The sequence below is a fragment of the Strix uralensis genome, chromosome 10 (genome assembly GCF_047716275.1).
Source record: "Strix uralensis isolate ZFMK-TIS-50842 chromosome 10, bStrUra1, whole genome shotgun sequence".
Classification (NCBI taxonomy): Eukaryota; Metazoa; Chordata; class Aves; order Strigiformes; family Strigidae; genus Strix; species Strix uralensis.
In genome coordinates this window covers 19,027,243-19,054,292 of record NC_133981.1, presented here as the reverse complement: position 1 = coordinate 19,054,292, position 27,050 = coordinate 19,027,243, and the positions used below count along the sequence as shown (strand labels likewise).

Here is a 27,050-nt window from a genome sequence, read left to right as displayed (position 1 = left end):
AACACTAATGCCATAGATTTTATTATCAATTTCTTGAACTTTGATTGTACATTATCTGCTTCAAAAATGCTGCTAAAATAGTTGTCTTAACAAACCCTGCAACACATGCTAAAGAGATTGAACACTCATAGTTTAAAAGGCATAAGGCATCCGTTCAGCTTGAAAGAAACATAACCAAGTCAGCAAGTTTAAGGAATTAATCTTCTTCCTTACCCAGAATTCTGCCTTGCCGTTGCCTTTCTTGCACCGCTCCGCCAGCACTGACACACCTATAGTCACTTCAGATAATGGCTCTTCTGCTGCCTTCATAAGAACAATCTGAATCACCCGTCCTTCGTAAATGTGGGCGTCAAAAGTTGATTTCCATTCTGGATACATGGTAGGCTTCTTCTGAATGAGTGTTTTTCCTCTGTCTGAAAGCCAGAAAAAAAAAAAAAAGGACAGAAACTGTAAAATCAAAACTGTAAAAACAAAAGAGAATCCTTGTACTGAAACCAAAAGCAGACTTACTACTTCTTGCACTATGGTCGGGACAAAGTTTAAATACTCAGTTCAAACATGACTTGGAAGGCAAAGCTCACCCTGACAAACAGGGCATGCAAAGGCAGTGAAGGTGCTAACATGCAGCCAGAGAAACCAGGAGGGAAAAATCCCATTCTGGAATTCAGAAGCTGGTTTAGTCAGTCACAACTTGACAGGGAATATTTGCACGGCTCCTTTCTGGTATAAATCTCCATGACATGCCGTCTGATCAGAGTGAATACCTACACTATAAGATAAATTAAGATACGCCTTACGCTGACCCAGTTTAAATTGAAACTGGTGGCTGAAAGATGAAAGGCTCCACGTGTCATTAATCTACTTCCAAGTTATCCCAACATTTCACTTCTATTCATAAGTCACTCTCCTCAGCATTGTACTATCTCTCTGCCATGATTGCTACTTTTTAAAGGATATTACAAGGTCTTATCTGTCTTCTCTAGCACATGCAGACCTTATGTACTTAAAGGAAAAGCCTGGAAGGACCTCAAAAAACTTCATTTTTTGGTAACATTTACCCAGCCTCCCAAATGAGCATCTCTGCAGAGTCCTTCCTTAAGAATAGTGAAGCACTGTAAAATGCCTATTAAATGGATTTTTTTTCCTTATACACAGCTTCAGTCTCTCTTGTTACCAGTTAAACTAATTTCTTCCTCTCCTTACCTCAGACACAGAAAACAGCTGGTGATTGCACGATCTATAACAAGCTTTAGCATGTTTCTAAATCTGGGTCTCTGAGTAGTCCCATCAACACATCCAAAATGATACTGCCGCCTAAGCAACCACAGCCAGCTCTTCACTGTGACTCTGGCACGCAATGCTACCTTCCCAGTTTTTCTTTGTGATTTGCTGCCGAGCCAATTATTCCCCATTTGTGCTCAGGTAACTGAATATAATTTTGTACATTCTGCACAATTTCTGCTATTTATCATTTGCTGCAATAAATGTGCTTCCTAAGTGCCTCTCCAGCTCTCAGTGATACATTTTCCCCCTAAGTGTGTAATCTGTTCTTATGATACCAAGGCAGTAGCAAAGCAGATTAAACAGTTGGACCCTTCCCCAAGAAAATGCAGTGCGGTCTGTCCCCTAAAATTGGCAACAGAATTTACAAACATTTCAACAAAGGAAGAATTAGATACTTATTATTTAAAAATCTTCCTGGAAACTCAAAGCAAAGTTTGTGTTCATTCATTAATAACTTGCTCGATGCACCCCACTCAATTGTGCTGAGCTACCCAAACGATAGTAGCAAATAGTGTCCTTGTACTTCTTTATTAGGGAATGCCTGCCAACAACAGCATTACAAATTACAACTTTGACAAGCAGACCTATGCCTGCTTGCCAAAGGGCACTCTGAAATGCTCAGAAACAGGCACCTGTGTTCTGGACCTCCTCCACTTCAACATAAACTTGAGCATTCGTCCTCTAGTCAGTCAAAAGCTTTTATCTTGAATTTAGGGAACTCTGCAGAAAATAAAACTCAAATTCTTCACAGTGTAAAACTACTCCCAGAACCCTGTACTTGATATTCTTAACTATGAAAGAATTTGGAAATATTATGGTGAAAATATATAGAGAAAGCTCAAAATACAATTTAGAGATTATTAGGATAGACAACAAAGGCAAAAGGGAATTAAAAGCAGGCACAGAGCAAGGCTTTTACACCAGCCTATTTTTTGGATTGCTAAAGCCAAACCCCTTCATCAAAAAGGCACACCTCAAGAGGCCTCCTTGGGAATATCAGAAATTGCACCTATGGGCAGAACCTTTGACAACAATTCAGGGTTTGCAGAAGCAGCAGCAGTTTACAGAAGAGTTAGTAATATTCTTTGTAGGTTTCTTAGAGGGGGAGAGAACTATTTCAGTACATTCACAGGGCTGTCCCTATTCCCATGTCCCAAATAATATCTACTCTGATCAGTTACTATATACATTTTTACCCTATGTAAAACTGAAAGAGGTAATCTGAATTACCGAGAACAACGGTTCTTACCCCACCTTTGTTTCTCTAACACTACTGGCTTCAAAAGATTTTACATGTTTGCAAGTTTGCTTAATGCCTTATCATTAGGCAAATTATTTTATTCTTCCTGTACAATAAGTTTTTCCTCAAGTATGTTTCAGCATGCAAATCCAAAAAAAGTTATTCCAGATCTTGTCTAACTGATAAGAGAAGCATCAGTTTCTTTTCTTGATTATCCCAATCAGTCAGTGCTCCAAGGTTCACTGCACTCTTCTACCCCATTTTTTAGTACTTCAAGGACACACAAGCAAAGAGGAGGAATGTCGGGACAATTCTACTTTTCAAAAGGAGACAGCTGGGAAAAAAAAGAAGTGGATTTATGTAGACCACTTCCACCTGTCCACACATTCTGGCAGCTGCAACACTTCCAACACCATTTCTTCAGAGGTTCTCTCAACAGACTAGGAAACTGCTTCTTTGGAGTTTAACACATTTGCTTGATGACAACATTTTCTGGAAGGGGCACCGTGCCTTGTGTTTAAAGTCTAAATGAAGCTTTTACCTCAGCAATAAGGGGAAAGCCAAATCATGTTGTGAGGAAGAAGAAAATTCACCCTTTCCTGCATTCTTTGATGTTTTGTGAAGTCCTAGAGCCATACTGCAGTCTAACCCAGTACAGCAATTCCATCTCATCTTGTTTGGCTATAGTGATATATTCTAGCTAAATGTCACAAAATATTATAAACCTTTGATCCAGTTTCTGTAAAGAAGCAGTCTTTGGAGGCTGAGGGCCTGCTGAACAGGGAGGTGCTAACAAGACCTTGGGAGCAAGTCATTTCAAGCTAATTGTGCTAAAATATCTCAGTTACAACAACAACAGACTACCCTTCCCATTAATACCTATCCTCCAAGTCAGTAAAGATCATTTACTATTCTGTGCTTGAGGATGTTCTCTCAAACCTGCTGCAGTTCAGATCCCTCTTCATGGCACTCCACTACACAACTCTCTCCCCTGCAGAGATTCTGCAAGCACAGAACTGGAGAGATGTTTTATGCAACTTTTTGCAAACCTTTGTCATGCAAAATTCACAACTCGCCTTAACCCATGCAAAAGTGACGTTTCAGCTGCTTCACCACATATTTTGTGAACAATTGTGTGTTGGTGGTGAAGTAAGAAACTAGAGGTCTTAGACTTCACCCTACCAAGTGCTGAGCACTCTGACTCCAGTACAAGAAAGCACCAATAAATAAGTCTTGTTTTAAGGTGAAGATAGTGACAAAAGTCATTGTTATTTTTCCCATTCTGAAAGAAAAGCTCACATTGAAGGGCTTGGCATGACAGGAACAGCAGGATTCATTACCATCCACAGCCTAAGAGGGACTGCAGTATTTCTGAAAAATTTATTCATATTCAGGAAAGCATCACTATTTGTAACCTCACCTGTACTCAATGCTTCCTTCATCTTGACAGCACAGAAAGGCTGTAGTTGTTCCCCTTGATTCTGCGCAGGTCCCGGCTCAAATGAGTTGAAAGATATCCGTAAGAAGGGGGCCATTGCTCACAATGATATACAACCTAAGTGGAAAGAAGTAAATAAAAGTAATGGAATGAAAGACCTGGTCTGAGACTTGTAAGAAAGCAATACACATTTCTCAGCAGCCATCAGAGCTGATAGAACACATCCTCTGAAGTTTGCAAGTCTTGAATGTGGCTTTGAGACCATGAGCCTGAAGTAGAACTGCCACATATTGAAACAAAAAACATAGCATGTGCAATCAAAGACTGAATTTAAGACACCCTTTTTAACCATATCTTGTTAAAAGTGAGTAGCAGCTATGTCTTTGACAGAGACCCTATTTGTTAACACACAAGTATATAAACATTCTTATCAAACAAGTAGTTCACAAAGGTAATAGACAGATGAGGGGGGTTTTAAACACTTCTCTTTTCCTCACACCTGGAATGAAGAGTAGATTGGAGAAAAAAAGGGATGAAGAGTTTTGTCTGTTCCACATGTTCCTTTCCCAGTATCTCTCACAAAGCCAGGAGGGAGAACTAGGAGCAAAATTAATCATCTAAAGCTCACATTATTTTGTTGCTCTTTAGGTACACATTTTTTCTTTAATTGCTATACAGCCTCACAAATTCCCAAACAGAATTCTAGGCAGTCAAATGATAAAAGGACACCTTAGATTAATTTTATTTTTAAAGATTAATCCAAGAAACTACTGAACCTACATAAAATTTCTGGACACTGCAGCAAAAACCACTACCACATGGCACAGTAAGGGTAACATGTCCTTAAGCACAACCAAGTAATTGCACTGCATATGAGCACCTGATCAACATTAACAACCTGAGTAACTGGTCCACACATGAATTCACACTTACTTTCTCGCTTAGATAAATGCAGTTACAGAAATTTCTGAAAATTAGGTATTTCACTGGATAAGTGTACATTTTATTTTTCATACTTAATGTGGAAAACAATGTACATTCCAAATACCACCAGCAAACTGAAACAAGTATAACATCAGACAACTTCTAGTCAAGCATTGCTTTTGGGTGGCAGCGTACTAATCCTAGCAAATACCACAGAGCTAGTGATTCCAGCAGTGAGCCTCTATACCTGCACATAACAGGCAAACGGAAGAGGGAGAGGTAGAAAAAACTCCAGCACTACTGTCTCACCTAGTTTAAACTGTCAGGAACTGCAAGAATCCAAACTACCTGCAATTTCTAAGTCAGCAAACTGGCGTTTCGCTATGGTCTTCTCTCATTCTTAAGAGCTCCTGAACTTAGCGCAGACTTCAGTTTACAATTCACAGCACCTTCAGCAATGGAGTTAGCCCTGTGGCTTGAATGTCAATATTGTTTTGCAAAGTAAAAATTACTTATTCGAAGGGTAAGAGAAAATGGTCATTTGATAGGAAGGGAATACTAGTGCAATCAGAGAATGAGGGATGCAGAGAATGAGGGATCGGGAGAAAAGAGTTAACAAAGTAACAGGAACAGATGGTAAAAAAAATAAAGGATTGAAACTGGGTTGAGCTGGCCTTTTGACTGTAGATTGTTACCCAGCTTGATCAAGCAGCACTAGGAAGAACATTTCAAGCAGTCCTGCATATGCTTGCATTTTTTTAATGTAAAGACATTGACCTGAGAAGCAATTATCATTCCCCTTATATCTCTTAAGGCCCAGAACAGCCATTTAGATAAAAGACTGTGAAATCAGAGTCTTTGCAGCTACACAGAATATAGCCCCTGACACCATTATTTGCACATCATGCAATCTCCCTGTGCAGAAACAATTCTAAATAAATGGAAAAATTTTATGACTCTAACATTTATTGAGCTAGTTTTTATTAACTGTTTCCCTACTTTTGTTTCTGTAGAGTAAGACAAAGTTATAGAAAGCAGGTTTAGGATTACTTGGCACCATTGCTTATCCCACTGAAGAACTGAAAGCCACCACTATAATTCATATTCACACAGACTGCCATCCAGATTTGCAATAAAATAACAAATCTTCCCTACTAATCCACTGGTTATTGCAGCTTGGAGCACTATTTGATGAGACTGGAGATTGAGATGACCTCAGAAAGAAGGAGAAATAGCTTTTGTAAAAATTAACAAATACCACCTGATACCTCACTTTCACAAATACAACGTAAACACAATGCTCATCAAGAGTTTTAACGAGGAACACATTTTAGGTGCTCAAGAGACCCTGTGCTATGTTCAGAACTACCCTCAAGTGACTAGCTACATGACTTGCCAACACCAGATCACACAGAGTTACTACTCAATATGGATGTAAAAGAAACCAGATTTCATCATCATTCACCTCTGGGGAAACAGCTTTAAGACCAATTAGGCCATAGGTAGAAACAAGCTGGGTAGGTCAGCATGTAGCTCCCACTGGAAAGCTTATTTGACAGAACCACATGATTGCAGGATAATTCTGGCTGGAAGGGACAGCCCAGCTAGAACTCACAATTTCCAGTAAGTCTGGGACTACGCTAACAAAAAATTGGAAAGCACTGACAAAGCTAAACTAACAAGTGCATGATTTCACTCAGACCATCTGACTCAAGCCAATGTCAGTCCTGTAACGGAATACAAGGCTTTGACATTTACTTCTTTAACTCCAAATTAAGAAATATAATAGAAACAGGTACAGTGCATATGCATTTTGAATAATCCCAGAGTCTTCCTCACTTCTGATGGCCAAATCATTTGAAGTCCACATTTTCAGCTCTGCTTCTTGGTTTTGAATACGGTTATCAGTTTCAGCTTCATTGTACTTCGCTTCAGTGAGATCTCAGATGCTCACTCAGAAATGCTACGCACAAGCAGTTCAGCAGTTAGGAGAAAATGCCGATAACCCAGAATTTCCAATGATGTTCAAATGCAGTCAGTCCAAGGTCACTGTGAAACCAAGATACCTTTTTGTTCCTCCATTTAACAGCTTAACCATCCCCCCCCCCTCACCTGTCAACAGCTTATTTTCACATAACTAACTACCTGTTCCTGCCAAATTTCATGATGCTTTTTTCACAAAAGTAGAGATTTTAAGTGGCTTCATGAAAAATCTAACTATACATGACAGACTATACTGTGATGCATGGAGGTTAAGTGAGAAAGGAGGGCTTGGATTTGCTCCTCAGGTACATTTTCCAATCCTTGCCTATGCTAGGATATTGCAGTGAGATAGCTGACAAGCATCAGCTGTACTGCCGTAAACAAAACCACAGCCCACTAAAACTGTTTTTGGCAGTGAAACTCTGTGAAAAGAGATCAATTTTAATTCAACAAAGTTTCTCAAAATCTGTGCTGAATACATCATCCAAAGTTTTGTCACATGTGAAGCAAAAATATTGAAAGTAATACATACATTTTGCTTGTTGCATTTTAGACAAGTTCATCTATAGTCTCCATGACTTTATTTCAGAAGTGACAGAACAAGCGTTGACTCTAGAGCTGTATCTGTCAAGGACTGCAACTGCAATGAAACACCAGCTATGAATTGAGAGAGATTTTACAATCTACTCATACAATCTGTACTGCTGCTATGAAGTACCAAAGCCAAACTGTTTTCCCTGAAGAGTGTGATTTTATTCAAACCAAATGGTGGAAAAACTGAGATGCGAACTCCAAAATTACTGCAAATCCAAATTACAGGTTCAATATCTCAAACAGTTTCAAAGTCATGTGCAATCTGAAAAAAAGCTAGGGAAAAAATCTTCTAGTAACATCCCATTTGAAGTACATGGTGATGGCCACACTGATTCAGATTACACCATCAGATGCTGTCCCGCATTCGTTTTGTCGAGGATCCCTGATCTACCCTGTTGCAAGCTAAACCGCATGCTATGCTGTCTGGGAGAGACTCTGCAAAATCCACAGCGATTTCCATGAAGCTTTAAAATTGAGACCTTTTGACTATTTAATATGGAAAGAAAATCAACCATGTTACTATCAACTATGATACACATGGAGCAAGAGGGGGAAAAACTGAAACATCTTCACATCAGTGTCAACATCTGCTGGATGAACAAATACTCAGTTTTCACATGGGTGTGTTTGTATCGTGCAATTTTAAAGAAATCTTCAAAATAAATTAAAATCTTAAATATTCCAAGGAGACTTTTCACAAGATTCGCTAGCACAAAATCCACGTTAGATTAAAAGTCTTCTCCACAGAGACACAAGGGACGAAGAGTAAATTCTGTAGTTTCTCCCCTTCCAACAGTGCACAGCAGATATCAGGGACTCACACTGCAGCTGAAGGCGTTACTTGTCAGGGTTCCTTTGTTGCTGTAATTCTGCCTTGTTATAAACAGTGAGGGCAAGCCACCTCTAACACAATCCAGAAACAAAGACGTTGTTGTGACTTATACACAAAGCGGGAAGTAACATCAAAGCCCTGGATCATCTGGATGAAATGCTGACACTGGCCAACAACAGAGAATTGAAGACATGAAAAAACTAATGGGCCTAAACAGAGCACAAACTGTTCCATCACTGATATGGGACTATATATCCAAGAGAAATACAAATGAGAAAACTCCCCTGCTGATATGAGCCTCTGATTTCCTTGTAGCAGTCTGTAAAACATTTTGCAAATGGATGTAAAGCTGCACATGCAGGTCATGGCTTTTCCGTGCTGTCTCACAGAAGTGCTCTGGATGGCATGAAATGACTGCTTTCTGCTTAGCTCCTTGCTGAGGCTGCTTCCAAGGCCACACAAATGCCTTGGGGAACACCAACACTAGTAGCTAGCACCATACACAGCAACTGATTGGTGTTCTTCCCTGAAAAGATGCAGCGGTAACTTTTTTCTTTTTTACAATGCAAAAATATAGATTATTTCCAACTTGCAGGTATATTTTTTTTTTTTTTTTTTTAAACAAGGGTTTCCTGTCCTCCATTCTGGCAACGGACAAGGTGTTCAAGAAACAGCAACAAACTATTGCCCAACTTATTGCCTCCACAGCACTTTCAAAAACATGAACAAAGACCTCCTTCCTCTTTGTATATGGTCTACAAAGGTGATTATGCTACTTTCATGGCAATAATACAATAAAGTCTGCAAGTAGAGATGCTAGAAGTGTGATTAGCATCCTTCACCTGTGAACACCGTTAACGTGCACATTGTGTTTTTACTGTTCCCATGTATGCTGCTTTATGCTTACATTACAGAAAAACTCACAGGAAGCAGACAGGTTGGCTATGGTTCTTGAAGAACCCCCTTCACAGGTATTCTTTCAGCTGACAATCAAAATAATCCCATCTGCAAGAGAGAAGAAATGATACCTATGCTGTAGGACATTTCACTGAACCAAAGTAATGATGCTAACCACTGTCTACACTGCACACCTACAGTTAGTCTACTGAGACTTTTTAGCAGGTTCTCTTGCAAGCCCTGGCCTCTATTTGATGCTCTGTGGGAAGAAGTCTGTCTAAAAGTTAAGTCAGTTTAAAAAAGGCTTACTATATTTGCTGTTATCAACTTTGTCAAGAAGATACACTGCAGGATTCTTTATCAGCTGGACTTCCCTAAGCAGTAGCATCCAGCTAAAGCCTGAAAAGCATACTTATAACCAACACAATCATTACACATCATGATGCTGAATGCTCACAGCTGCCAGAGATGGCAAAAAACATTATCTGCAGGTGCTGCTTTGAAAGCTTAAAGTCCACAGAGGGTTTGAAAAGCATTTTCCAAAATACAGGGCTAAACCCACACATTGCATGTAGGTCCCTGCAGGAAAAGGAGATTTCTCCAAAGGTATGCCCCTGCCCCGCATCACTCTTGCTTTTATTTAGGTTTAGCCATAAAGGTGTGACTATCTCCTATGAATAGTTTCATTTACTCCAGTTATTAATTTGATTAATCTGTCTATGAAATTCAAGAATGGTAATTAGAAACATGAAGCTTCTCAGCAACTATCTGGAGATACTGAGATTTTACAAACAAAATAAAAATAACCCTTAAATTAGAACTGCAGGACTATACAGTTACAAAAGCAAAATATATCCATTAGGTAAAATTTAACAAAATGCAGTTATCTTCAAGAAGTCAAGCATGCAAAAGAGCATCTTTAAAACAGACTAACAGCCCAATCACTTACAATTTCTGCAGTAATGTTTCTAAAACAGTGTATCTTCATAAAATGTTTTTAGATAATTACACAACAGGACTATGAAAAGTGAGAAAAGATGACAGGAAATTTAACACCACAACACAATTTACTTGCTGTTAAAGTTATTGCCAAATGAATTTTTTTTTTGTGGTTCACAATTTCAAAATGATAATTCTATACACTAAATTCTAGTGTAAATGCTGTAAGTTTTGGGGTTTGCTTTGGGTTTTTTTTAAAATCGTACATGTAGAGTGGAAAAAATGTAGCTGCCATTTCCTAGCTTGGAAAAAATGTAGCTACCATTTCCTTCTTCACACCCCCCACCCCTCCACCCCCCCAGTATTTTCTTTCAGATACTTCTGCTTTTGTTGGGTTAGGACAAAGCCAGAAGCAGAAACAATGATGTAATAAAATCTGTCACTATTTGTGTTGCAATAGTCTGGAGAACATCCATTCAGATAAGCCATGTAGCAAGAGATGTTCCTTGGTTTCATCCCACTCGGTCGGAAGCACAGATAACTCTGAGTTTCCACACCTTTTCTGCATGCTCAGCAGTCCCAAAACTGCCTGAATTTATGGCTGCCATATAAATTGTTGATATTTCCCCAACACACTCAAGGCCAAAATATTACTGATGCTTTCCCTATCATTATGATGAGAAGTGTTTTTCTGAACGGGCCAACTCTTTCAATCTTGGCAGGGCAAACTCCTGAGAAGCTTAAGGGGAATGCAGATAGCAGGCAAGCAAGAGCTAAAGCAGACCTGATTTTATGGGTTTTTTGGAAGACATGCAGCCCAATTTATTTGAACATATGATAACATATGATTAGCTCAGTAACAACAGTTGACTATTCTAAAGTGGTTTCAAGTGCGCCAAGGAAGACAAATCTGGGTTTTACACTAAAAGATCAGTAAATTCAGGAAGGTTTGGACTCTGAATTAGACAGCAGGACAGGCTGTTACACAGCATATGCTGCAAGATAAAAAAAAAAGCATTTTACACTGAATGCCCTTTTTTGGAAAGGGAAAAAGAACATTTGGAGCAACAAAGTTGGCTTTTTCAATATTCCACAACTACTGCTTGGGGGGGGAGGGGGGCAGGAGGAGAGGGGGAAGTACTGTCAGCTGCTTTTTCTTTAGAAGTGCATAAGAAATAGCCATTTAAATACTCTTTTTTTAAAAAAAACCCAACCCACTCATGAGTTCTCGTTCCTCTTTGAACGTACAGGACTAAACAGTAGATGAAAGCACTGTAGGCACGCTGTTTTTCATCATTACCACAATCAAGTTTGAAACAAAAGTGCAAATGAATCCTCTTCATTAACTTCAAACCCAAACATCAGACATTAAAAACATGCAAGAGAAGAAACACTGCCTGAAGCCCAAAGCCTTTGTTCGTTATTTCTGATAGTGCAAGCTGATATCATTTGATAAGCAGCAACTGCAACAACATGGAAGGATTAGTACAATGGGGCTGGCTAGCCAGATCCTTATGAAGTTCTAGGTGAGTGAACAATTCATTAATATCAAATCACATTATGAAATGGGAGCATGTCCAACATATTAGAAAGAAAGCGAACAACGTTTTTTCTCTATGCATGCATGATTTAAGACTAATTAGGAAGCTTTTTTTTTTTTTTGGTGACATGTAGAGTAAGTAGTGGGTTTGTTTTTCCTGCAATTAAGTAACACAATCCCCTCTGTGTGACAAGGAAAAAAAAACGACTAGGTAAAAGGGATGAAGCTCTCCTCTTCCCTACAGTAATACACCCTGGAGCCAAGGCATACACCAGTTCTGGCTCTGTGTCACTAAACAGAGCACTGGACACCTTCTGCAAGTCTGAGCCCCTGACTAGCTCTAGGCTCCCACTTCCTCATGTTCAAGGAATTTGCCAGTATTTAGTCAGCACGACTAAATTGCAAAACTGTACATCAAGTTTATCATGTGAATACGAGTTCTCCAAAAGAAGCATGCCACTCCGCAAGAGGGTTCAATAGATATTTTTCTAACAACCAGTACACTAGGAAAACTGAGCTACTCACACAGCTTTCAGAAGTACCAAACCAAAGGAAAATAGTCACAGAAAATCCAATATTTTGTACAGTATCTGTTTAGGTGTCACTATAATCAAGTGGGCAGGGATCCACATTGAGGCATGCTCCATTAGCATCCTTCAATGGAGGAGTTACACATCAAGCCCATCCTTCAGCACCACCCTCACTCATGGTACATATTTCTATAGGATTCAGTATAACATTTGAGATTTTCTGATATGTAATTACACACACAAAACTTCTTATTTTCTGCACGATTATAAGTTTCCTGGAAATTAAGATCTATTTCGCAGAGAGAATAACACAAAATGCCAACAACATTTTCAAATCAAACAGAAAACAACATGACAACACTTCAGCTAAACTTTTACAACCCAATATACATTACCTTTCTCTTCAAAACACTTAAGAGGAAAGAGGAAAAGCTCTTTCCCTTTAATGCTGAAACAGCCAAATACTGTAAAGACAGTATGTCAATCAATTACTGTTAAGAGAAAAGCAAAATTGAAAATTTGTCTTATTTCAAATCTACTGCATTAATATCTCTATATGAACAATGAAGAAGCAAAAAATGGAAACTGGGCATTCAAGAGAAATACAAAAAATGCCTTCTAAAACATTCCAATTAGAGAACAATTTTACTTTGCACTTTTGAAAACATCAGCAGATTATACAGTCTAAGTGCCTCTCACAGAGCACAAGCCTCCAAGCCAGAAATTTATACTACCGCCAGCACTATGACCTAATCCTCCAAGTATCTGGAAAGCTAGAATATTCATTAGCAGAGAGAACTGTATCATCATTCATATGTGCTGGAAATCTGCTGCTCAGATAACCTCCTCAGAGAAAATAAAATTCAGTTCATGGATGCACGATTTTGATCAAGGCTTTTAAAGTAAAAGGACACAAGAACTGTGGACCAAAACTTTTGCTCATTAACTGAGTATTGAGTTGTAGGAATAGTCCTCCCTCCTTATTGCATCTGGCATTACTGGTGGTGTTTCATTTGGTTTTTTTGAGAAGACCTGATTTTTTTTTTTTTTCCCCCCGAGGGCCACAAACACACTTAGTCACTTCAATCAGACATTAGACAGCAAGATGGGCCATATCTGCCTTGCTGAGCATGATGCTCCTCCTTGCTATTTCCTGGTACTCAAAGGCTGTTCAGGGTATGTAGGAATCATCCTTTTATCCTGTGGGGGTTTTTTGGGGTTTTTTTTGTAATACCTAGAACGTGAAGGCCAAAAACACAAAAGAAATATAAATAACCAATAAAAGTCAACTTAATCAAGATTGTTTCTCTGGATTAATAACTGAAAATGAACCGTGAAACCATACATAGATACATGCATCACTACCTGTGAAAGCACCTCTCACTTTTGCAATGAAGAGATGAAATAAGTACAACTGTGTAACACTGAGGGGTGTAGAGGATGATGCTAAATAATGACTGGCTACAGGGATCGATAAGGAGAAACTGGAAGGAAGCAAATGTAACTGAAATTTATTTTTAATTAAAAGCATTTGCTCCTGCTGTAATTTCAAAGTTCAAGCTTAGATTTCCCAAAACAGATAAGAAAATGGAACCACAAATAATTTTAACTGTCCCCTCCCCTCTGAATCACTTTATAGAGGAAATGAAAATTTAAAGCTCTACAGTAGACCTGGCATTGCCAAAAATATAAAAGAAACAGACACAGCTCATTAACAGCAAGTTGAATTAAAGCATAAAGGTATTTTAAGAGAGATTTGGGTTATTTAAAGGTAGCACAGAGCTTACAGTACAAGTTGATATGTAAACTCCGGATGAGATGTACTATTTAATACCATCTTGAATTCCTTCATTTTTAATCCTCCACATAAGTAGTTTACAGCAAACCTTTATTTTTTTACCTTTTCCTGGACTTTGCTGTTTAAACATATAAACTCCACACTCTGTGATGACATGGATGCCATCTTTATCTAAACACTATGATACATGTCTGCTAATAGCCACATTAAGTGATTTTCCACTAAATCAATAAAAACATTATTTTAGTACCCTTATTGGGGAACAAAACCTTTAAGCATTGACATGACTGGGACACAACACAGTAAGCAAGAAAGAAAAATCCAAACAAAAATCCCTGGGGCTTTAGATGAGCCAGAATCTTGTTTGTAGAGATAACCATGGCAGGACATGCTCAACTACTTTGGGTTGTGAGAGAGTGAGAAGTCCTGTGAACTGGGTGCTGTCAAGAACACCCTCTGGCCACCTCTTCCAGAAATGTTATTCCCACTACTTGAAAGACTCAATTTTCTGGAGGATGAGTGCAGATCCAATTATTAGGTGTGTATTATCTGTCATGACTTTTTCCAGCTTCCATTCCAGTGCTCATCCTACTAAAAACTGGAGAATCATTTAAAAATGAGATGTTTGGTTTGTATATGCAAAACACTACACATATACAGAAATATAAAACATATACCCAAGAACTTCACTTAACAACACTGCAAGTCAGCATCCGTTTTATTACTTTATTGGGTCATTGCACTAATGAACATACTGATAAACAAGACACAAACTTCATTACTTACCTAAAAAAGCGCTTTCAGGAAGAAAAGACATACGCAGCTGACTTGCAAGGGTACCTATAGATTAGTCAAAAAACTAACTGAACACAAACTCTTTGATTACAGTTGTACTCTCATGTCCCAGTTAGGCCACAGAAGCAATGGAGTATTCAATGATTTTCCTACAGACAAGCTTTCCTGGCTCATTATGGCGTATCATTTCCTCCATCACTAAATGGATAAATGAGTTAATGTCTTGGTTACTTTCCCTGCACCTTTCAATTATTTCTGAATTTTTGCTGTACATGTTTCTTTTGCCATAAAAGTGCTTCTTTATGATAATTTTTATAGCAATTTTTTAATGGAAAAATCACAAACTGCTATCACCGAACAGTACCTCCTGTATCATGTCATGGTTGGGAAGCATACCGTTAAGACATGTCATTTCTGTTAGATGATTACATTAAAAAGGATGGTGTATGGCTGCCACCGGCACAGAAAAACTCAAGAGGAAAACCAAACAGCTGTAAACCACAACACTCCTAAGGCAATAGCATATACCCTGTGTACAGCGCTCTTCCCGATCTTTACAGTGCCGTCGTACTTTTAAAAGGAACGGGCAGGTAATGGACTGCAAGCGCAGGAGTGAAGCACACAGGAACCAAAACGCTCCCAGTAGTTCCAAATGCAAATGTTCCCCCCTGCAATTAGAGAATTAAGATCCCTTTTTCTAACTCTGAGCATGGAAATACTGCATGTCCCCAGGCAGCCAAGGGGGAAATTCTCTTTCCACATGGTGTAATTTGTTTGAGTAGATCTACCCTTAAGGGTCTGCCCAGTCCTGCCTCCAAATCTTTCCTGTGTGTATTAGCTCTATCCACACTGCCTTGATTCTTTTCCTCCTTGAATGCCAAGCAGCCCTTTCATACTGTTTACTATACAGCTTACTTAATCACAGCTTACTTAATTACCTTAGTGTTTTGTATATCTGAAATACCTTTCACTTCCACGCAGCAGCGGCCATATCCTCAGTGTCACACACCAACACGGCTCAAACAAGTGAGTAGTGGGTTCTGGCAAGGAGCTCTCCTGTTATTTACAGCAAGCCACATCCCCAGCACAGCTAGCCCAAAAGACTCCTTTCTGCCTTACAGTTTACGGCACTCAGCACTCTGCAGGCCACAGGATGCTGGCTTTTCCCCACAGGTCTGGATATTTGCTTCCACTACAGCACTTCAAGTACATAAATCCTGTTCTAATACTGCTCTTTCCATGTTAGCAATTACTGCCAAACCCAGAGACATGTTATGTGACCAGGACTGAGAGGCAATTCACACAACTAGAAAGAGGTAAGCAGATGCCTGTAACCCACTTCTTATGAAAAGTTAGGCCGCATCATGGATAATTTGAGAGTCCCCTGTACTGAGTAAACAAAAGTTAAATCAACTTTGGCCCAATGAATTTCAACTCTGTGGGAAAGAGCTGCAGACAGCTACATCTCCAGCCTTTAACAGAAAACCCCATTCTGCCTCTGTGGGACTATTAAAAAAAGTAAATATTTACTCAGACCTGAAACACAGCTATATTGAAAAATGTATTTGCTTGCATTGTGAAAAGCCTTAATTAAAAGTACTTTTGTAAATATAATTTTTACGCTCCTGTAATGTATCTCCTTGTCCAAGATGCAGTTTTCCAATCAGAACATTAGGGTTTTCTTAACAGTTCTAAAAGTAAAACCACCTCTAAAAATAAAGCTATGAAACCTATTTCTGACAGAAAATGTCAGAATTATATAAAACAGCATTTAAAATTCATCTGAGGAATGTGAAGGGAGAAAAGAACCTCACGATTCTCCTGCAGCTGTCAGTGCCCCCTGCTCATCTAAGATGTATACTGAGAAACCCTGGTTAGTGGTAAGATACGCAAATATATATTACATGGCACAAAAATCAGACATCCTGAGAAAGAGGAATGATTTTAGTAATTATCTCCCCACACTAACAGTTTGTTCCACTGAAGGTCTAGGGCTTTTTCAGTTTTTTAAAAAGTTACAACAAAAGTATTTTCATAAAGCAATCATGATATTTAACATATATTCATTCACTATATTAAAAATTTGATATAATCTTGACTATCAAACATACAAATACTTATAACAGCTCCCTGGACAAAGGCAAAACTGAACTTCCGTATCTACTCATGTAAGTGAAACTGAGGAAAAGGTTTCCAGTATTACTGATGGAAACACTGTATGTCATGCAGTATTTGCTCAGTGGTTTTACAGAAATATTTCCCTTATTTTGTTAGGATTATGGGTTATAGTCAGGTTTAAAAAATTGCATGTAGTAAAAACTTACACATCTCAAGCAAACGATATGGACTGTTCAAGCTGCTTTCATTTCCTTTTCCAGAGGAACGGTGAAAAAGGAAAATGGAGAATAAACCCTGTGTTGCTGACTTCAGACATTATCCATAAAAACTATGCAGAAACCTCTAGAACAAAGCCTTCATCTGCCCTACCATTCTTTACAGGTCAAAAGGGTACTTAGAAAGTAAAACAAGTGCTCCTCAAGGAAGAAATAGAAAAAAAATGGCGAATGTAGATTCTTTCCTGTCACTGCAAATAATCTTAACACATTTTTCTTGCAATAGCATTCATTTACAATGGAAGATAGACTGATACAAGACACCTAACTAGCATAAGCAAATTAAGAGAAATTGAAGATAGTTCCTTTAAAAAAATGGTGCTAATCATATTCTTATCAACCCACATTAATGCACTGTATTAATCACACAACAAACTGTTGATCTTTCTCAAAATGCTTAACGTTAACTAAAAGGCTCAGTGCAATGTAGATAAACATTAGTAGACCTGTATAAATTGGGGTGTTAGGAGTTACAAGAGCTGAAATCCCTAGTTATTCCAGACTTTGTTAAAATTTCCCAAGACTCTTACCTCTGAAACACTCAGATACAACAAGTAACAAATACCCCAAGTATTTAGTACTGTTCTAGAGCAACAATGCATAGTGTAGGTACGGCCCAGGAAAAAGATTCTTCACCCACCTTGAAAGTAGGTCTGAGCAGTTCCAGAGTTTTACTCTGAATCTTTGAACAAAAAATTGAAGTAGAAGCATTTTAAGCATTAATCTGTACTGCTGCAGAATACAAAAGCAATCTAGGAGACTTGACCAGTACAAGGGTAGAGTTGTTTCCACACTGTTTATTACTTCCAATACCATCTTGAAATTTAGGACAAGCAAGTACAATAAACTCTGCCTACAGAAAAGAAAACACTGTTCAGATTGTTTTTTCTTGTCAGTAAATATTTTTGGGCTCTTGCTTAATTCAAAATAAACCTTCAGTATGTTATACAATGGAAACATTAATTCCTGCTCTCCAAACAGAAAACGGTGAGATTCTCTACGCAATTTGCAGCAGCAAGTTTAAAAGATACAGTTAAAGTTCTTCCAGCATCATCTAGTGAAGTTACAACAGCTACACAAAGAAAAGGTTATTCCAGATACTTGTGCAGACTCACAGCTCAGTGGAACACAGTATTACATTTATGATAAAGGCATGATAGAGTCAAAATAACAAGGTTCAGGCTTGTGATTTATTGCTGACCTCCATGCCTCCATTCCTGTTTACTACAGCCATCTACCTACTAGAAAATTAATAGGGAAGGGCTTGTCTAGTAGTAACAAGATGTCACCATATCTAAGGATTATACTCTAAAGCCTTAAATGTCAGTTTTACTATTTCTTTCAAAAACAATCAACAGGAAGAGTCAATAATATACTTTAAGCAAGCTGTCAGGATGGCCAGTTACACATTCCAATTCTACCTGCTTTTGAGGCAATGCGTTACTGAACTTACATTCAGAATTTTTCATCCCTTCTCCTACAGCAATGGGAATCAACAGCATTTCTGTAGTTTTGGGAATACGCATTTCGCACACAGGTTAATTAATTTGCTTCCATGATCAGACAGGAGAGAAGAGTTATTAGGATTCCTCCTTGATATGAGTCATTCTTGCGGAAACTCCCAACTTCCTCACTTACTCATAAACCAAGGACCAAGAGTGCTGAGTAAGTATATAACTCAGAATTGCCAGGACAGGTAACCTGCCATTACAAATACTTATTAAAAGTTCCAAAGTCGTTTTTCAAAACCCTTTTTCAGATCTGAAACAAAATCAGCAAACTTGATTTCCAAGGGGCATCTCAAACAGTTTGTAGACTGTCTACTCACCTTTGAGATACGTATTTATAAAATTATAAGCAAGAATAATAGACATGCTTTTTTCAAAAGCTGTTCCTTTCAAGAGCCCTGCAACAGGTTTGTTCCAAATGACCTGAAAACTAGAAGAGATTTTATGATTATGAGAAAAGTAAAAAAAAAATCTTCCTACCAAGTCAAGAGCTATTTAAGCTATTTAGATCTCAGTATATTCCATACTGTAAGGTTTATTTAAAACTCTAGAGAAGCCAGCAAAATACAGCAAAAATTACTACAATATTATTTTTAATATGGTATCATATCAAATGCACATACTAGGTCCACTTCAATTTCTTTCATAGATTTTAAATGCAAATCCATGAAAAGCACTTTGTAGTAATGCTGAGAACTACTGCGGCTACAAATGTTTCCTAAGAAAGATCATGAACAATGTCCTGTGAAGCCTAGAGCAATGGTAAGGAGTTATATACAGTCTTGGTGGGTGGCTGGATGTTGGAACCAACAAAAAGGACAATCTGTTGAAGAGCAAAGGCAGATGAACATAACTGCACGTTAGTTCTGGATGCAAAGACTGGCCAGGCTTGATGTAGATGTTAATAACACCTTAACTGACTGGTTTATATCTTACACAGTATTAAGTAAAACCTATTTATCCTACAAAAGTGCTACCCTGCAAAACCCCAAGCTTCCCCTACCACTAACTTCACAATAAATAATACTAAGTAAAACCAGATAAATATAAGGAGTGATAAGAGTATGGAAATACCCAGGGAAGTGGAAAAAGAGAACTTAAAATACAAAGATAAATTTATTTTATGATATTCTCTTCCTGGTGTATTAATCAAAGTACATTTTAGGAAGAGTTTCTAAAGTTATCTACTCAACTACCTGGCTAGAAGGTATGTGAAGACCGTTGAATTCAGAACAGACAAATGGCAAGATCAGGCTTAAAACATGCTCATTCTTTTTATCCGTTTACTTACACACAATAGAGGAATTATTTTGATAGACGTTTCACAACAACTCATCCAAATCCTTTACCTTGAGGAACACTATAGCTAAGGTTCATCACTTTCATCCTGATACAAATGCCTAGCTCACCTTAGTTTGAGCAGGCATCTTTCAAATAGGAAACTAGTAAGAGTAGCATTCTTCCAGGTTTCAACATCCATTGGACTCACTACAAACAATGACTGAAACCTCATTTTCATGTCCAAAAATAAACAAAAATGGGGAGAGATTAGATTACTAGATTAGTGACTTCTGCTACTACAGGGAGTGGGAGTTAGTATCCATAAAAGTAGACAAGGTCCCAAGTTGAACTGCACTGTTTTACTTTGAATTTGACCTTGAATATTGAGTACATCATGACCTTGAGAAACCTTTAACTTCTTTGTTCCTTAGTTTGCTCTAATAAAACAAGATATACACTTGCCAAAGTGCTTTAATTATGAAGACAGGCAACACAAACTGAAATATTAAAAATAGCATTTGTTAACACCAACTGTCAGCTCAACTTGGAACAAAGAGCTGAATTTATGGCTTGTATTTAGAGACAAAAACAAAATTACTTCAGCTGAACCAATCCCACAAGCAACAGTTACATGGAAGAGCCTATATTTTAAAATCCAAATTGTCAATCACTGCCATGTCTGCAGAACAAATATCACAAGTCATCTAACTGGTGGAAGAATTGCAACTAGAGAGCAGTAGTAGCTACTGGAGGCTTTGTGGTATTAACCAGCTGTTAAAATACAGTTCAGCTCTATGGGAACACACCAAACATTCCCAGACACTCTGCCTGTAAGTTTACAAACACTCCATAAACAATGTTTAAACATCTAACAGGAGAGAGATGCTCAAGCATTACTTTGAGGGCCAACAGTATATGCAATGCAAATATGACTTAAGATCACCTAAAGAGATAACCAGAGCTCCTTAAGAACTCAAAATTGTTTCCTCATTGGTATCTAGCAGATGAAATAAATGTTTTGGACCATGTGGTGCACAGAGAGAAGTCAGTAAGCGCCAACACACAGAGCAAAGAGATGTAGATGTGTAACAAATGACTCGAACATGTTCAAAAGCCAAAAGTATTAAGACAATTTAGAAAACTGCATGACAACTGTATCTAGCAGGGAAAAAAAAAAAAGCAACAGCTGGGAGAGAAAGATGGAGAGGAACTTTAAAATTATTACTTTTGTTGCTAGCTTTCACCTATGTCTTGATAATCCAGGAGACAGACCTTGATGGCCTGGATTTTAGGATACAGACAGCACATGTAAGATTTTTTCCATCTCTAGCAAACTAGTACAGAGATACAGAGTTCTGAATTTTAGCCTGCTTGTCTTTTTCAAGTGACAAGCCCTAATTAAATATATTTTAAAACTATTTTACTCTCATCACACCTCAGTTAGGTCCTATCACTTCTGGAGCGGTTTAACCACTCCTTTCGGCACAGCTTACAGACATAAATGTTCCTGCAAGCTTAAGCAAGCTATGAGTACATGGGAACACACAGTTTATTAAAAAACCATAGTAATGAACAAGGAGCAACAACACCATGAGTGGACTGATATGATACTGAAAATTTTTACCTGATATTTTCTAGTTTTAATACCAAGGAATTAAGTAGTCTGGGAAAAAAAAAAATAGTTGTGCTACAACTTGGGAATCAAGTACTCCACAATTTAAGGGAATAAATAGCTCACATGTAAGGGTTTGGACCATAAGATATCACCAACTTCGTTTCTCATGTTCCTTTGAGGTGGCAGCATCCCTGTCAGGATGCATTCCAGGGACCACGACTAGCCACTTCAGTTGAGCTCTTAAGCAAGTACATGTTTTTTTAGGAGGAGCCATATGGCAAAACACATGCCAGGAATGGATATGATGGATACAACAGCCCTGACTAGAATCCCAGCTCCTCAGCAGGTTCAGCAAAACCAAATTGTATCACCTGTAAGCTTATGGACTGGAGTGATGGGCCATTCCTGCTGCACTAAGGGAGACGAAGGAAAGGATTGGTCCTGGGCTGCAGAGACAGGGAGAGCCCCCAAGAGCTGGGCTGTTATGCCACCAGTACGACATTCCTGGTACCAGTCAGGCTAACTTTACTGTGCCCTGACACACGCACAGTAGGCACCAAACCATGTCTGTATTAATATCCCTAGCAGTTTGCTGCTCTAGGCAGCTACCAACTTCACCAAGGACAATGTTTTACAGACTTCAAGCCCTACATAAATCCTAATCCCAGCAGCTGCAGAAACACAGGAGGTGCTTTGTTTTTGTTTTCTTCTTCATCTTTGTTTGAAGGAATGAGGGGAGAAGGTTATCTTGACCTTTCATCACTCATCTCCCTGGCTGCAAAAGGCTATTCATGGGACTCTTCCCTGTCCAGCCTTGTTGTCTGGGTTCTTTCCCAAGGTCCAAAACCCAAACCTGTGGCTTCTAGAAGCATTTCTAAGTAGGGGAAAATAAACCAAGATTTAAAGAGATAAATAGAAATAATAATTTTAAAAAATAAATAAAATCAAACCAGTAGATCACTTTTGCAATGGCCCAAAGACTTAATACTTCCGGAGCTTGAAGCTGATTTAATTTAACTTAGTTGACCCTGTCTTTGTGCTGAACACATTTTATATGCAACCCATAGGACTAGATTTTTAAGAGAAAAGCTTAAATTCAAAGGTTCACAGTACTCCCAATTTGAATATCATATCAATATTTCAGTGTGGCATCAAAAACAAGGATCCATCTGAATACATGCAGTTTCAACCTATGTAAGCACATACTTCTTTCAGATTGCTCCTCTTCCTTTGAAAATACATTTTTGAATGAGGACAGTAAAAAGATCTTGTAGTGAAGAAGTAGTGTGTAGGTGGTTCCCGTGTTCTGTGTACTTACATATACAATTACAAGTTAAGTTACGACCTCTGTTACCCAAATGATTCATTCAAAATAGCAGTAATAGCCTCTGACATGCATTACAGGATGACTGCTAGCAAACTCCAGTGAAGTTGCTTAACATCTCTGATTAGTAGATGTGTTTTGAGTTACTTGTAACTATACCTAATTTTAATCACCACATTGAAGTTCCACAGACTTTGCAGGTTTTCTGCCTCAAAGGAACAGAGGAGTTTTTAAGCTTCATCCAAAAAATTTCAGCACTCTATTAGTACATGGCTACAAATCACCTGGAATGTACTCTGGAGACACAGGTATAGTTAAAAACAAAGTACAAGATTAGCATCTTAAATAGATGAGAATCATCTACTTTTCCTATAACAATTTCTCTCCTTTAAAATGAGGCTATGACACCGAAAACTCTCAATGACACCGTGAAAATTCTCGGAAAAAAAACTTGAGTTACTCTAACCACAAACACAATACAAAGTATGAGAAAATTACTGACACTATCTTCAGAGTAGTTTAAGCAAACATACAAGAAAAAATAAGATACAATTCCCACAGAATTAAAGGATGAGAACAACAAAAAAACCCCCACCTTCCTCTAGTCTTTATACATTTAAGGAAGCTACCACATAACTACAGACTGGCCCAGTTGTACTGTGAATATTAATCTTCATTTGGGCATTTTCCAAAATTTCATAAACTTATTTTTCTGGCGGGCAATAGGAGACATGATATACACACAGTGACTGGAACTGGCTTGATTTCAGCCCAGCTGGTCCTTCCAGCATGTCATGAAATAAAAGAACCTGTTCTACCAAAAGATGGAAGGACATAATTTCTACCCCACTGTATTCCTTGTCCACAGTGACCTTGTTAGGCAGTTATCTTCCTTTATAAGTGGAAAACTGAAAGCTTGCCACTTCAAATAGCTGCATAATAAATGAAATTGTCTGCCAACAGTACTCACCTGTCATACCTGTCTTTCATACTTGGCAAGGATTTCATTCTGTCTTCTAAAACTCTTGGATATGAGCCACATCTAACTACACTTAGGCAAGACAGAAACAGTCACATCATCAGAAGAGTATCTGGGACTTTTCCTTGAATACACAAGGTAGTAGATGAGTAATGTGCTAACCCAACAAGTCACCAGGTTTGTCTTTCTCAGGAAGCCTAGTGCAACAATCTACAATTCCTACCTGTTTCTAATACAGCCTAACAAAAAAAAATTAACTATTGAATGAAACTCTATTAACTCTATTTAATTCAAATAATAAACAACAAAAGCAATGTTTTGCAGACTCACTGTTTACCTCTTTTTCTGATTTTTCTTCAGTAGTATCTTCCCAGACATATGAGTTTTCTTTTAGATAGCCTACAGCTTTTAACACCCAGGCTATGGCAAATCTAAGTCACAGTGACTGAGCCTTTCATGGAGTAGATGCAGTGCTCGCACCTGCCAGGAAATAATATCTGACAACTGAGCAAAACTCAGAAGAATCCATCTAAATGAGCCTCATAGCTTCAAAACTTTTCCTGCTTTTCCAGATAAACTGGGCAGAGACGCAGGAAACAAGCTTTACACACTGTAAATGAAGCAGCAATCAAACTGAACTGCATGATCCTCATTCTCTTGAGCACTCACACTGAAGTCAAGAACAATTATTTGAAATAGTATGTGTGGCTCTTGTCAAGGAGGCACAAGCTTCTTGCAACTGCTATAACTTTATTGCACCTAAATATCCTGAACTCGGACAACAACTAGAATATGAATGACAGAAAACAAGCTGGAGGACAGACAAGAGAGTAGCCCTTATGTTTCATATAAAGCATCACCAGGAATCTTGTCCTTGTTTACAGACAAAGAGCCAGCCTGGAGGCAGAAAGCAAAATTATTAAAGCTGTGCCTTCATAGAGAAGAGTTAGGATTTAGCAATAAATATAACTTTGCAAGATGAAGTAAAGCATGTGTATGCTTGCAGTAATCTAACAGAGACCTTTTTCACTTTGATTCCATAAAAAGTTATATTAGCCCCTGAAAATAATCAGGACTTTGAATGTTTCCACAGGCACTGAGGAAAAAACCCTAAAAACAAGTAAAAAAAAATGTAGATCAAAGCCTATAGTAAAGCATCAGCCATCAAACTCCGGAGCCATAACAAAGCCTTTATAATCTAAAAAAGATTAAATGGTTGTCATTTTAGAGTGTTTCTGTGAGAGAGAGATAAATGAGAACATGGTAGAGGTCCAAAATATACCAGCTGAATAAAACCCAATCTGTTACATTTTCCACAACGACACTCTGCTCTATGAGCTTTGTTAGAAAAAGCATGGTGAGTCTAGCCAATTTTTCCCTGAACAGGAAAACCTCAGCCCTGTAGATCAACGGCAAGAAGAACCAAAGACTGTAACAAAGACCCTTTCAAACACGGGAAAATCTAACTAAGAAAGACAAAACAGCTACTGTGAAAGAACCGAAACTTCTATACCCTAGTACATTTCCAAGGGAGGGCTTTTATAGAAATACATGGCTATTTGTATACCCTTACACTTCACACTAATGTATCAGTTCTTTTAAAGTATTGCACTAAATAAAACAAACATAAACTGTGACAGACTCAAAGTAAAGAACTGTACACACTTGCAGAATTGTTTGATCACAGTACAGTTGCTCTGAATTTTACACTGTGTATCCACAGCTCTGTTGACTTTACAAAGCATTCTGAAAGGGAAAAACCTCCAGCTATATCATAAGCAACTTCTGAATGTCAGCTCACTGTACTACCTCCTATCTTATTAGCTACTGAACAAACACTCATTGAGAAGGTTAACACAAAAAAAAGGTTTTTCTTTTAATTGCTGAAGTTAAGTTGCTCCTTTGAAGAGATTCAGACAAGCAAACTAATTTTTGTGACAGATCCTGGAAACATCTGATTGCAAACTGCAGAGACTTGACAATAGCACAATGGATTTTGTTCAGAAGAAAAAAAGTGGAGAAAAAAAATCCAAACACTCCCATTCCTTTGGGATGATCGAGAGACTCAAGTTTAGGGCAAAATACGTTTTAGCACATCACGTTTGTTCCCCTGAAGTTTTACTATCCATTTCTATATAAAAACTAGACACTGAAGTTGTACACATTTTCAGAGACCATCAATTTGGTTTTTCTCCAGAATTGGGATACCTGTAAAACCAGCAGTTTCCATATAACAAATTAAGGATACAGAAAGATAACTTAATGATCTCAGAAATTCATTAAATTGCAGTTTACTGCTTCCTGCTAGTATTACCATTGGAATTGGTTATTTCTTTTAATAACAGACTCTCTGTGGAAATATTGAGTTTCCTAGGAGCACAAGCAAATTACCATCAGTCTCTGGAAGGAATAAGAGAGAATCAAAGTAAACCAGTAAAGTTTCTTATAATCAGTTTTTGACCGTTTGCTACTTATATATCCTACGTATCATAGAAACCAAAGGTCAAGGAAGAGAGAGAGCTGAGCAACAGAAAACCAAAGCTTTTCAGAGTTTTGCGATTTAAAAGGTTTCACTGCAGACATTCTTTGTATAAAATGTCTTTTAAAGACAAAAGGATTGAACTGCAGCTGACTTTTCAGCAAAGCACAGAAATAAAAGGCACAGGATAAGAAAGTGGAACACAGGAATATAAAGTGAAAAAGTGAAAGATGAGTTTGAAACAATTCTGCAAAATATGCTCTATTAAGACTGATGTCACCAGAATATGTCATGTGAAAATGTGTTTTAAAGTACAGAATTTAAGGTCTCCAATTAATTTCTCTCTTGCTTAAAGCAATATCAGAATTATGTTTTGCCATTTTCAGACTTTAACAACAAAGGGTTGTTTGTTTTTTTTTTTTCCAGAGTGTGGGAGGGCAGGAGGACACATTCCTTAACAGGTGCAATGGTACTGCTTAAAACATTTGTATCAGAAGGAAAAAAAAATATTGCCTTCATTAACATTTAAACCAAATGGGTTGCGTGGCTAAAGTCAGGGAAATGTCATTCTTGAAACACATGCTTGCAACATGAAGTATGAATGTGAGAGTTTACTTATTTTTCTCTGTCAATGATGGTGCTACTATGAGAGCTAAACTATGGTGAGCACATCTACA

General features: G+C 38.0%; 1 protein-coding gene across 4 annotated transcripts in view; it reads right to left on the bottom strand.

The window, feature by feature from the left end:
- The window catches only part of PRKCD (protein kinase C delta), a 67,227-nt gene that overhangs the window by 26,066 nt on the left and 14,111 nt on the right, over window positions 1–27,050 (bottom strand). For 3 of the 4 annotated variants that reach the window (XM_074879524.1, XM_074879528.1, XM_074879526.1), the window contains exons 2-3: window positions 3,945–4,079; window positions 214–413 (exon numbers count right to left, since the gene is read on the bottom strand). In XM_074879524.1, coding sequence (XP_074735625.1) covers window positions 214–413; window positions 3,945–4,059 — 315 coding nt within the window. In that variant the 5' untranslated portion in view covers window positions 4,060–4,079. Of the gene's footprint in view, window positions 1–213; window positions 414–3,944; window positions 4,080–9,219; window positions 9,301–27,050 lie in introns of all 4 variants that reach the window. The other variant, XM_074879525.1, reaches the window with a different exon arrangement.